The 13,750-nt window shown below is 39.1% G+C and overlaps 1 protein-coding gene across 11 annotated transcripts in view; it reads right to left on the bottom strand.

Moving 5' to 3' along the window:
- The window catches only part of SYNE2 (spectrin repeat containing nuclear envelope protein 2), a 339,505-nt gene that overhangs the window by 221,758 nt on the left and 103,997 nt on the right, over window positions 1-13,750 (bottom strand). For all 11 annotated transcript variants that reach the window (XM_053889485.1, XM_053889486.1, XM_053889482.1 and 8 more), the window contains exons 12-16: window positions 5,502-5,666; window positions 4,773-4,885; window positions 3,629-3,791; window positions 2,196-2,274; window positions 1,266-1,453 (exon numbers count right to left, since the gene is read on the bottom strand). In XM_053889485.1, coding sequence (XP_053745460.1) covers window positions 1,266-1,453; window positions 2,196-2,274; window positions 3,629-3,791; window positions 4,773-4,885; window positions 5,502-5,666 — 708 coding nt within the window. The remainder of the gene's footprint in view (window positions 1-1,265; window positions 1,454-2,195; window positions 2,275-3,628; window positions 3,792-4,772; window positions 4,886-5,501; window positions 5,667-13,750) is intronic.

Raw genomic sequence — 13,750 nt, 5'->3', positions numbered from 1 at the left:
TTTAAAGTCCTCTGGCAGCCCAGGGCACCTCAGCACAGAGTTTGGGAAGTGCAAGGCTTATAGTGTTTTTTTTTTTTCTCATTTATGTGAATCTTAATAAAATATCTTTAATGGATGAAGCCAGAGAATATTATGATAAGCAAAATAACTCAGAGGAAGACAAATACCATATGATTTTACTCACATGTGGAATGTAAGAAACAAACAAGCAAAGGGGGAGAAAAGGAGAGAGACAGGCAAACAAGAAACAGACTATTAACCAGAGAACAAACTGATGATTACCAGAGGGGAGGTGGGTGGGGGATGGGTAAAACAGATGATGGGGATTCAGAAGAGGCCTTGTGATGAGCACTGGATGTTGCATGAAAAGTGTTGAATCACTTTATTATACATCTGACACTACTATTATACTGTAGGTTAACTACTAGAATTAAAATCAGAATTTAAAAAAAGGTCTTTAAACACAGAAGAATCGTTGAAAGCCAAAGATTTGAATTTTTATCACTATAGGTGACAGGGAGAATGACTCACCAACCCCTCAAATATTCTTTACGCACTCCTACACTTATCACAAATTTTACTTTCATATAAACAGCCCATTTTCAGCTGAGGAACTTTAGTGTCTATTTGGAAAATGTTTCATCTGAGACTTTTCATCAAAATTATTTTCAAGCAGATAACCATTTGCAACAGAGGAAAAGAAATGAAAGAAAGAAAAACTATCCCAGAGAAGAATCATAAAACAGATTATGACATGACTAGCAAGTGAAAACACTGATGAATTACGTTGAAATTTCTTCCACACCTCTCCACATAAGTCTAAGGTATTCTGCATTTCCTTCCTCTGGAAATACAGAAAGATTTTAGAGCTGAAAGGTATTCACCCAAATGGAAAAATAAAACTTTTTAAAATATCAAGTTATTTTAAATGTGTCTATAAGCTATTGAATATTCCAAGTCTTTTCTTTTCCTTCCAAAGAACTTAAGCCATATATCGTTCAAAAGCTACTGTGTGTGTGTGTGTGTGTGTGTGTGTGTGTGTGTGTGTGTGTGTGTGTGTAAAACCTACAATGAGGAGAAAACTTCCTTTTGGCAATTGTATTAGAAAGAAACTAAACTCTTTCCAATACCTTGAAGAATATTTCCAAGAGTCATGCTCACTCTTCCCTGACCTCTCATTTTTGGATTGAAAACGAGGATCTCCAAACAAAACGAAAAAAAAAAAAGAAAAGAAAATTGAGGAGGTAACATTAGACTGAAAATACCTCTTTAATCTGTTCCTTCTTTGTCTCCTCAAAACAAGCCTTTAGTAAGCGAAGTTTTTCCAGATAAGTAGCCCAACATGTCAAAACTTTCTGAAGAGTGGACTTGACATTATATATACTTTTTCTATACATACAAATATCATATTCCACTGCCATATATTGTTTGCTAATATCCTGATATTCTCCATCTATAATGTTAACAAAACAAGAAAGTAATCTTAGAAAACAGTTTTTTATTAATAAAATAATACCAAGAAAAATATTTGCATATTAATTGTCAATGGTCAAGTAAATATGTACTGTGATAATATTAAAAGTGAACGCAAGAATTTTCCAAAGAAAACACATGTTAAACCAATTCCTAAAACGTTAAGGTATAAAGAAAGTGAAACAGATAAAATGCTATTTTTTTAAATGTTTGTTTATTTTTGAGACAGAAAGAGAGAGCACAAGCAGAGGAGGGGCAGAGAGACAGAGGGAGACACAGAATCCAAAGCGGGCTCCAGGCTCTGAGCCATCAGCACAGAGCCCGACACAGAGCTCAAACCCACGACCTGCAAGATCATAACCTGAGCCGAAGTCAGACGCACAACCAACTGATCCACCCAGGCGCCCGCGTGCTATTTTTTTTTTTTATTTATTTTTTTTATTTAAAAAAAAAATTTTTTTTTTTAACGTTTATTTATTTTTGAGACAGAGAGAGACAGAGCACGAATGGGGGAGGGTCAGAGAGAGAGGGAGACACAGAATCGGAAGCAGGCTCCAGGCTCTGAGCGGTCAGCACAGAGCCCGACGCGGGGCTCGAACTCACGGACCGTGAGATCATGACCTGAGCCGAAGTCGGACGCTTAACCGACCAAGCCACCCAGGCGCCCCCGGCGTGCTATTTTTAAGTGGTCATTTCATCAAAAAGTAACTGTATAGCTTTACCTAAATTCTTATGTATTTCTTCACACTTTTGCAAGGAAGTTTCAAGTTGAGCGAGGAACTCTTTTTCTTCAATAAATTTCTGGGGGGGGGGGGGGAGGAAAAAAATATATTGACAGCTTTTTACCATTAAAAATGTGTCAAGAAATCCAGAGAGAAACATAAATATTGATGAAGCACTCGGGCCCCAAAATTTCCTTAAGGCTTTACTACTATATATTTGGGTAGAAAAGAAGAGTAGTTCATGAAGAAAGTCGGTTAAGATCTAGGAAACAGAAGTATGAACACTATGTAGGTATGAGACCTAACAAAGTTCATCATTGCCGTGATACGGTTCCACAACAGTTTTTCTCCTGTGGGAAAAGGTAAGTTACATATACCATTTTCAAAAGCTCCTACGTCACATATTTATTAATATTGTGTAATTTATGCCAGTTTCTCTTATTTCACAACTTTTATTAATATTGAATAATTTTTATTAGATACATGAGAGTATGTTGTAAATAGATAACATCCATCCCACAAAAACATCTGAGTAACTACCATTAGTCAAATTATGATGTGTCCTAAGCAAGCAAATTCTGCTGTTGAAAAATACAGTTAATTAAAAGCTCATATTTACTGTATACTTATTAAATTCCAATGGTATGATTACTTAAATGGAAAAATGAAAAATCAAAGTAGGAAATACATTCAAAACCTGGCCAAATTGAGAATGATGTCTCCTATTCAGGAACGTACGGTGTTTAAATCATAAATTATTAAATAAATCTGTCTTGATTGTGTTGTTCAATTTTTGCACTGAAATTTACAATCTTGGATTTTTCTTTTTTGCCACTCATTCCAAAAAAAGGGAAACAGAAAGAATATTAATTCCTAACTGCAGAAATGACATTTCTAGGATGCTTTTAATTTACAAAAGAACATATTTATATTTAAATCATTTGCAACATTTTTTCCCATTAATTTCAAGAGCCAACCCCTTTCTCCAAAAATAAGCCCCAAGACAAAATGTACTGTCTTTCCCACTCTTACAACTCGAAAGGCTAAGATTAAAATGTTCTAAAAAAAAAATTAATTTTTGAATGAAACCATGAATCTGAGTGGGAAAAATTCTTAAACAAGACATCCAGTAAGTGAATGCTGAAATTTTTAATAACCTGAAACTTTTTGTAACTATTATGTTAATTAGCCTGGTTAACAGAGTCTTCCCTGTTGTGGTAAATAATGTGGTTTTCTCTTTCTTACTCCTCCTAATGTCTGTTATTTGGCTACCTAAAATTCTGTTCTCTAGGCAATTTTAAGCTAATGAAAACTACCAAGAAAACTCATCTCAAAACCTGGAAAGGTAAAGGGAAACTGTCTTAAGGAAAACTGCAAACTTAGCACCCAGACATGGAGAACGGTTGTCAAAGACACAAAATAAAACAGCTTACATGCCAGTCTTCCAGCAACAATTCCACAGATTCTTTGTTCCCATATTTGACGTTCCAAACATCCAATTTGGATTTTACTTCATCTAGCAAACCAAGAACTGTGCACTTATAGTAATGAAATTCTAGAAGTGGAATGAATTTTTCGCCCGAAATGTTGTTGATTCTGGAAAATATTTCAGGTTTTAGAATTTAACTTCATATTACTGCCCAAATGCGAGATAATCTGTTTGGCATTTCTAAAAATATTGGGCCTTTGGCTTTTTATTTTAAACACATGGAACTCAGATGTATCCTCAAAAAAAAATTTTTTTTTTTTAAGTAAGATGTACTACCCCCAACGTGGGGCTTGAACTCACAATCCTGAGATCAGGAGTCACATTGCTCTACCAACTGAACCAGCCAGGTGCCCCCCAATTTTTTTTTTAACAGAGTAAAACAAATATTGTGGCTAAGAATAAAACAACTATTTCTGAGAGGAAAACATCTAATAGAACATTATCTGAAGAAACTATTCCCCTGTAGAAAAAAAATCCTATACTAAATGTTAATCTCCAAAATATTTTACTAAATTTGTAAACTTTTGTATAACCGAATGCAACTATAATTTCAACATTTACATATTAAAACGGCTTTCATTATTAAGGCTAAAACCCTTTTATTATCATTGTAATAAGTTGTGTATGAATAATGAGAAAAGAGAGGATGATGTGGACAACCATCAGTTAAATAATCTCTATATTTATAGTATTTTAGAGTTTACGAAGTACTTTCAGATACCTCCTCCTGTCTCACCCAGTATCCTTGTGAGACACGAACCGGGTGACTATCATTATTCTGTATTTACAAATGAGGATACATGCTCCAAAAGACAGTAACTTGGCCAAAACTCAGATACGGAGCTCGGTTTCTGACTCCATTTCTAGAACTTACCCCACCACCATATCCTACCATCCAACGAAAAAGGACGTATGTTAGTATGATGTAATGTTACTATTACAAAAGATGTGAAGGTACTGTGAATCAAGATTTAAAGAATCCTTGTCAGAAATTATCTAAAAATCTATACTTTTCTGGTCCCCGTAGCATCCTGTTAGTGCTCAAACACGAGTGGCATCGGCAGTGGTGAAATGGTAGTGTTACAAACCGTGCTTTCATTTCCTCCAATTTCTTAGGTGATACCAGTGGCAAATTTTTTTCATCTCTATTTTCAAATGCCAGAAGAGTATGCGAATGACAATCAAATTTATCCATCAGATTCTGAAAAGAAATTTAGCATGACATCAACCAGACTTTTTGCCAAACACTGTAACTGGGGGTTCGTTAATCTCACTTGCTCTGCGTGTGCGCTGCACCTTTTGTCCAAAAACTCATAAAGCCCTTACTTTTTTTTCACTAAAGCTTGGCCAATGCGTAATTTCATCATAAATGCTTTACACTGGAACATTTTACAGAGAGACAGACTGTAGTTTCTTTGGTAAAAGCATTATCCAAACCTTTTGTTTTGGGATTTATTTGTGATTCCTTTGTGAGTTCGCATGCCATAAATGTCGTCTATCAAATTCCTTCATACCATTTTGATGAGAACCCACTCTCTCACATTTTACGCCAGTCTCTTTCCTCCTTTTTGGTCAGGCTTTACAGTTGCTTTAGAACTGACTGGACTCTATTCTTACTGTTTCCACCTTGAACTAGCACAATGCCCATAAGGAAGTGAAAGTATCTTCTGGCTCCCCAAAATCCCCAAGTGAATCATTCCAAACCACCCTCAAAGAGGCACTGTATTTCCTTCCCTTCTCTCTAGGACAACGTCTTCCTCAAGAAGAAGTCCCTAACAAAGCACAGATTTTCCCATGTTTCTTTGTTATTTTCCAACCTTGATTAAAGTCATTTTCTCTTGTATTAGAGCCACGGCTTCACAATAATCCTGGGAAGCTGGCAAATCTTCATCGATAAGCTCCTCTACCTCCTGGAGCCAGGCTTCGATTTGATGCAGCGGTGAGGGCAAGGCATCATTCAGCTCCCTTTTCCACACATTAATCTGAAAAAACAAACATCAGCGCTTCACTAAACATTCTTCTGAAGTTTATTTCTTTGCACGCAGTTTGTTTAATACTTCAAAGTTTCTCTGATCCATTAGTCAGGGAAGTCTTTCTCAAATGGGCAAACTTCTCAGTTCTGTACACATTTGCTTACCTTCTGATAGAGAAGATCATTTGTTTAAGAGCAACAGAAGGGGGCACATGAGGGGTGTCTGGGTGGCTCAGCTGGTTAAGCATCTGATTCTTGATTTCCTCTCAGGTCATGATCTCACAGTTCATGGGTTTGAGCCCCGTATTGGGCTGTGTGCTGACAGCCTGCTTGGGGTTCTCTCTCTCTCTCTCTCTCTCTCTCTGACCCCCCCCAAAATATGTAAATACACTTAAAAAATAGATATAAAAGGGAGCACAAGGATAAGAATGAATATTTTGATAAATCCATAATCAGTTATGAGAGGGAAATTAGAACTATTTTTTTTAATTTTTTTTTTCTTTTTTTTTCAACGTTTTTTTTAAATTTATTTTTGGGACAGAGAGAGAGACAGAGCATGAACGGGGGAGGGGCAGAGAGAGAGGGAGACACAGAATTGGAAACAGGCTCCAGGCTCCGAGCCATCAGCCCAGAGCCTGATGCGGAGCTCGAACTCACGGACCGCGAGATCGTGACCTGGCTGAAGTCAGACGCTCAACCGACTGCGCCACCCGGGCGCCCCAAATTAGAACTATTTAAAGCACCCCTCAGGGCACCTGGGTGGCTTAGTTGGTTAAATACCTGATTCTTTTTTTTTTTTTAATTTTTAAAATATTTATTTACTTGTTGAGAGACAGAGAGAGCGTGAGTGGGACTGGGACAGAAAGAGAGAGGGAGACACAGAATCCGAAGCAGGTTCCAGGCTCTGAGCTGTCAGCACAGAGTCCGATGTGGGGCTCGAACCCACCAACCGTGAGATCGTGACCTGAGCCGAAGTTAGATGCCCAACCGACTGAGCCACCCAGGTGCCCAAGCATCCGATTCTTGACTTCGGCTCAGGTCATGATCTCATGGTTCGTGAGTTTGAGCCTCACACAGGGAGGGCTCTGCGCTGACAGCACATAGACTGCTTGGGATTCTCTCTCTCCTCTCTCTGCCCCTCACCCGCTCTCTCTGTCTCGGTCTATCTGCCTCTCTCTCAAAATGAGTAAACGTTTAAAAAAAGCACCCCTTTAAGCAAGGGTAGACTGTTATATAGAAGGACCATCATCTGAAATGTTGTATGGCCTTGTGTTCTCTGACTTTACAACTACACCTCACGCTCAGATTTATAGATTATTTTTCTCACTAGTACTAATCATATATTCACATTACACATCTCTACCGTACCTCCTGAATATCTGTCCCTCACCGAAGCCCCCACAATCCAGGAAACCTCTTCCTTCCTCAGCCCTCCCTGCATGCACAAGAGTCACACAAATGCCAACTGCCTCTTTCCCCAAACACCGACTGCACTCCCAAGGTGTTCGCACTCCCTGTCCCTTCTACCTGGATGCTTTCCCCATTAAGCACCATCAGAACTCACCTACTCCCACATTCATTCATTCATTCAGCAGACACTTATAACCTATTGTGCTAAGAGCTGAGCATAGAGATACACAAGGCTTCTGGAATGGAGAGGGGACATGTAGTGGTTGTACCACAAAGTACGGTGCAATGAGCACCGAGACCCCAATGAGATGTACACACATGTGAACACTGGAGCATTTTAAATACATGTGCTCAAAAATTTAAGTAAGAAACAGAATAACACATAACACCGATTTACGCAACTTAATAATACACAAGCACATAAATACGTTATGTATTTGGCAAGAACATATGAAACGAAAAGGCCTAAGGAGACAGGGAAATGAAAGGAGGGCATGGGTATAGAAAGAAATAAACACAAATTAAACAAGTAAATAAAAGTAAGAGTAGGGCCTTGCCTAGACCCATATGCCATGAAGGGAAGAGTAAGTTTAACACAACTTTCTACATCTGACGGTCAACCAGATAAAAACAAATAAACAAACAAACAAACGAAAACCCACAGGTCTTGCCTGAACCATCTAGTGGGAACCAAAGTGCATGGTTACAGTGAAATGTAGTCAGCAATATAACAGAGCCAGGCAGAGGGGCCCAGGGAAGATCCTGGAAGAACACTGATTCCACACCAATGCCCAGACTTCTTTTTGTTAATTTTTAGTTTTTAATTTATTTTTTTGTTTCAAGTTTTTATTTAAATTCCAGTTTGTTAACAGTGTAACATCAGTCTCAAGTGTAGAATTTAGTGATTCATCACTTACATACAAAACACAGTGCTCACCATGACAAGTGCCCTCCTTAATCTCCATCACCCATTTAACCCATCCCCTGCCCACTTCCCCTCCAGTTACCCTCAGTCTGTTCTCTCTAGGTAAGGGTCTGTTTCCTGGTTTGCCTCTCTCTCTCTTTCTCTCTCTTTCACCTATGTTCATCTTTTTTATTTTTTAAATTCCTGAGGCAAGGGAAACACAAGCAAAAATAAACTACTGGGATTTCATCAAGATAAAAAGCTTTGGCACAACAAAGGAAACAATCAACAGAACTGAATGGCAGCCTTCAGAATGAGAGAAGATATTTGCAAATGACATATTTGATAAAGTGTTAGTATCCAATATCTATAAAGAACTTATAAAACTGAACATGCAAAAAACAAATAATCCGGTTTAAAAAATGGGCAGAAGACCTGAATAGACACTTTTCCAAAGAAGACATCCAGATGGCTAACAGACACATGAAAAACAAGCTCAACATCACTCATCATCAGGGAAATACAAATCAAAACTACAATGAGATGTCACCTCACGCCAGTCAGAACGGCTAACATTAATAACTCAGGCAACACTAGATGTCAGCAAGGATGCGGAGAAAGGCGAACCCTCTTTACATTGTTGGTGGGAATGCAAACTGGTGCAGCCACTCTGGAAAACAGTATGGAAGTTCCTCAATAAGTTACAAATAGAACTACCCTATGATCCAGCAACTGCACTACTCGGTATTTACCCAAAGGATACAAAAATACTGATTTGAAAGGACATATGCACCCCAATGTTTACAGCAGCACTCTCAACAATAGCCAAAGGGTGGAAAGAGCCCAAATGTCCATCAATGGATGAATGGATGAAGAAAATGAGGTGTGTGTGTGTATATATATATAACACACACACACACACACACATACACACACACACACACCATGGAACATTAGCCATAGAAAAGAATGAAATCTTGCCATTTGCAACGATGTGGATGGAACTAGAGAATAATGCGCTAAGCCAAGTAAGTCGGAGAAAGACAAATACCATACGATTTCACTCATATTTGGAATTTAAGAAACAAAACACATGAGCACAGATGCCAAGAATTCTTAAGCAAGATAAAAATCCAGCTGCTAGGCCACGTCCTTTCCTGAGGACCCCATTTAAGAATGTGGTTTTTTTGGGGCGCCTGGGTGGCTTGGTCGGTTAAGCGTCCGACTTCGGCTCAGGTCATGATCTCACGGTCCATGAGTTCGAGCCCCGCGTCGGGCTCTGTGCTGACAGCTCAGAGCCTGGAGCCTGTTTCAGATTCTGTGTCTCCCTCTCTCTCTGCTCTTCCCCTGTTCATGCTCTGTCTCTCTCTGTCTCAAAAATAAACGTTAAAAAAAAAAAATTTAAAAGAATGTGGTTTTTGATCTGAACTCACATGGCTCTATTGTGGATTTTTTGGCATTCTTACTCTAAAGACCACCCCCCCCCCATGAAGATCATGCACAAATTAAAATGTGTTTCAGTCAAATGGCTTCCTCTATTGAAAATAGGAGTTTTTAATCTGTGTTTCTCTTTCCCTTATAGTTCTACTAAATGAACTGCCACTGCTCTTTAACTTAAATTGATTTTAAATAGAGGAAAGAATAAGCAAAATTACATTTTTTAAAAGAAAAGGGTTATTTGATTCATCATTAATTGACTGAAAAACATTTACTGGGTGCCACCATGTGTAAGATAAATATCAAAAAGAAACATTCAAGGAAATGCCCAAGTATAAAGATTTTTTTCTTAAGTTTATTTACTTATTTTGAGAGACAGAGAGAGAGAGAAGAGAGAGAGAGAATCCCAAGCTGACAACACAGAACCTAACACGGGGCTTGATTCCACAAACCATGAGATCATGACCTGATCCCAGATCAAGAGTTGGACACTTAACCAACTCAGCCACCCAGGCTCCCTGGAAGATGTTACATGAGTAAAAAGCTAGGCTTAAGCTAGAAGCATTAAACATTATAGTTTTCACATTATTTTTTTTTTTGTTTTTTTTTTTAGGTCTATTGAGGCCTAATTGACAACATAGTAAGATATTTAAAGTGCACATCATGGTGATATGATACACCTACACATTGTGGAAGGATTCCTAGTATCTAATTAACACACCCTCACTTCGCGTATTTACCTCTTTTTTTCTTTTCTTGGTGAGAACATTTCAATTCAACTCTCTTAACAAACTTAATGATACAATACAGTGTTATGAAGTGTAGCCACTATGTTTTACATTAGATCCTCAGACCTTACTCAACTGCCAGCTGAAAGTTTGCACCCTTTTACCAACTTCAATCCCTCCTTTCCTCCATCCTGACTACTGCTTTTATCCTGTTTCTGTGAGTTTGACTTTTTTTTTTTTTAAGCTTCCACACATAAGGAATACTATGTAGTACTTTGTTTTGCTTTAGTTGCTTCAACTTTATCTTCTCAAACGACGTAGGACAAAAGACAGCTCCGTAATCTTAAACCGTTAAGTATACGCCATTAAGCCTCCAGTTGGAAAATCATGAAAAAAACTGTTTTCATCATTATGAATTTTTAATACGCGCTTTCAGTATACCCAAATAATTTGTACATTTGCCAAAATAAAATAAGCCAGAAAGTTGATGAGTGAGTTAAAGAGAGCCTAAGAACAATATCTTTAATCCAACTGATATTCTTTTCGCAACTGAAAGAAAGCTGAGCATGTTTTGAATGAAAAGGAACGTGTGCTGCCTGAGGGCTGTACTCTTGTTTATGTAACGGTCAGAAGGGGAAAGATAGAAGGCAATAATTACCTTTTACTACTCTTCTTTTTCACTTACCATAGAAAACTGGCTCCATACTTTTCTTTTTTAGTTTTGGAACTTATTTTTGAAATTAGTTGAAAATTTATATCTGATCTGAGCTGATCTTGTCAGGTCAAAATAACATAATGTTGGAGCGCCTGGGTGGCTCAGTCGGTTCAGTGATTGACTTCGGCTCAGGTCATGATCTCGTGATTTGTGGGTTTGAGCCCCGTGTTGGGCTCTGTGCTGACAGCTCAGAGCCTGGAGCCTGCTTCAGATTCTGTGTGTGTGTCTCTCTCTGCCCCTCCCCTGCTCATGTTCTGTCTTTCTCTCTCAAAAAAATAAACATTAAAAAAAATTTTTTAATTAAAAAAAACCCATAATATTGCTATTTTGCATAGCTGGCTTAAAATGAAACCATTTACCGTGATGCCTTGAGGTAACTGTGTGCTCAAACAACTGAACCAGAAATTGTCTAGATGGTATTGACTTTTCTGTACCTGAAGGCTCTAAAATTAATACGTCTCATTTGCCACACCAAGACAAGGAGCTGTATTATAACGGAAGAATGGATTTTCAAGCTACTATCAATTCGTGGCACTGAACTCTTGCAAAATAGTGGTTTTTTTTTTTTTTTTTTTTTAATGGTTTTTCTCATTATGTTGGGTACTTTTTCCCAATCACGTTCAATAAAATTAGGCCAGGTGTTTGTGGCCTGGAACACTGTGAACTCTACAGACAAGATCTTCTTCCTCTCGTGTTTTGTTGAGGCCGTGTAACCGGGAGCTCCTGTCCTTCTCAAGGGTCAGTTTCAAAGTCGCGATGAGAACACGAGCAGGGGACACAATGAGCCGGGCCACTTGATGGGAAGGTTTCCGGAGCTGTGCTAGTTGTCCCAAATTAGGTACTTGGAGATGGTGGCTCTTTTAAGCTAATGGACCTATTTACCACCCTTCATAAAGGATGTGAAAAATGTATTCTGAAAACAGGCTGGCACTGTTGACAGCCGAGAGAGCAGGGGCCAACAGGGATCAACAAACTTTTCCAGGGCCAGAGAGAATTTTTGACTGGCAGACCATAAAAATCTCTGTTGCAACCCTGTAAATCCACCAAAAATCACTTAATTATCCACTTAAAATGCGTGAAGCGTATGGTATGTAAATTATACCTCAATAAATACGTTAAAAAAAAGAATGAAGGCAAAATAAAGACATTTAGAAATCAAAGAAAACAGAATTTACCACCCACAGACCTGCATTGTAAGTTTAAAAAAGTGTTTCAGGCTGAGGGAAATAAATTCGGACGGAAACTCCAATCTCTCCAGAAAAGAATGAAGAACATTGGAAATGGTAAATATCTAGATAATTATAAAAGACATTTTTTTCTGTTAATTTCTTTAAAATGTATGATTGTTTTTAGCAAAAATTGGTAACATGGTCTTGGGGACTTTAAAACATTTGTTTGTGGCATAAATATATTTATATGTAAAGCAACTATAGCACAAAGAATGACAAATAAATGAATCAATTTAACTGCAAGATTTCTACATAAGAAGTTGTATAACTTAGAAGTTGTGTAAGTAGACTGCAAAAAAAGTTGTTTTAAGTTTATATATTTATTTTGAGAGAGAAAGAGAGACAGTTCGAATGAGCAGGGGAGGGGCAGAGAGAGAGAGAGAGAGAGAGAGAGACAGTTCAAATGAGCAGGGGAGGGGCAGAGAGAGATAGACAGTTTGAATGAGCAGGGGAGGGGCAGAGAGAGAGAGAGAGAGAGATGGTTCGAATGAGCAGGGGAGGGGCAGAGAGAGATAAAGAGACAGTTTGAATGAGCAGGGGAGGGGCAGAGAGAGAGAGAGAGAGAGAGAGACAGTTCGAGTGAGTAGGGGAGGGGCAGAGAGAGAGAGAGAGAGAGACAGACAGTTTGAGTGAGCAGGGGAGGGGCAGAGAGAGAGATGGTTCGAATGAGCAGGGGAGGGGCAGAGAGAGATAGAGAGACAGTTTGAATGAGCAGGGGAGGGGCAGAGAGAGAGAGAGAGAGAGAGAGACAGTTTGAGTGAGTAGGGGAGGGGCAGAGAGAGAGAGAGACAGACAGTTCGAATGAGCAGGGGAGGGGCAGAGAGAGAGAGAGAGAATCCCAAGCAGGGTCTGTACTGTCAGCGCAGAGCCCGACACAGGGCTTAAACACAGAAACCGTGAGATCACGACCTCAGCCGAAATCAAGAGTTGGACACTTAACTGACTGAGCCACCCAGGAGCCCCAGACTATAAAAAAATGTAAATGTATATTGTAGGCTCACTAAAAACCTGATAGAAAGCAATAGAGCCAAAAAGCCTATTGGGGCACCTGGGTGGCTCAATCAGGTGAGCATAGAACTTTGGTTCAAGTCATGATCTGGCAGTTCACGAGTTCAAGCCCCACATCAGGCTTGCTGCTATCAGTGCAGAGCCCGCTTTGAATCTTCTGTCCCCCTCTCTCTGCCCCTCCCCCACGTGCTCTCTCTAAAACAAATAAACATTTAAAAATTAATCAGTTAAATGTTTTAAAAAAAGGTCAACAGATAAAATGAAATTCTAAAAATATCAACATAATCCAGGGCGCCTGGAACTCATGGTTCATGAGTTCCAGCCCCACATCGAGCTTGCTGCTGTCAGCCTATCAGCGCAGAGCCTGCTTCAAATCGTCTGTCCCCCTCTCACACTGCTCCTCCCCTGCCTTTCGTCTCTCTCTTAAAAAACAAATAAAGGGGCGCCTGGGTGTCTCGGTCGGTTAAGCATCCGACTTCGGCTCAGGTCATGATCTCACGGTCCGTGAGTTCGAGCCCCGCGTCAGGCTCTGTGCTGACAGCTCAGAGCCTGGAGCCTGTTTCAGAGTCTGTGTCTCCCTCTCTCTCTGCCCCTCCCCTGTTCATGCTCTGTCTCTCTCTGTCTCAAAAATAAATAAACGTTAAAATTAAAAAAAAAAAAAAA

This window comes from Panthera pardus, unplaced genomic scaffold, assembly GCF_024362965.1.
Source record: "Panthera pardus isolate Hobbes unplaced genomic scaffold, ASM2436296v1 HiC_scaffold_24, whole genome shotgun sequence".
Lineage (NCBI taxonomy): Eukaryota > Metazoa > Chordata > Mammalia > Carnivora > Felidae > Panthera > Panthera pardus.
Note: the sequence above shows the minus strand (reverse complement) of the source record. Positions and strands in the feature narration are given on the sequence as shown.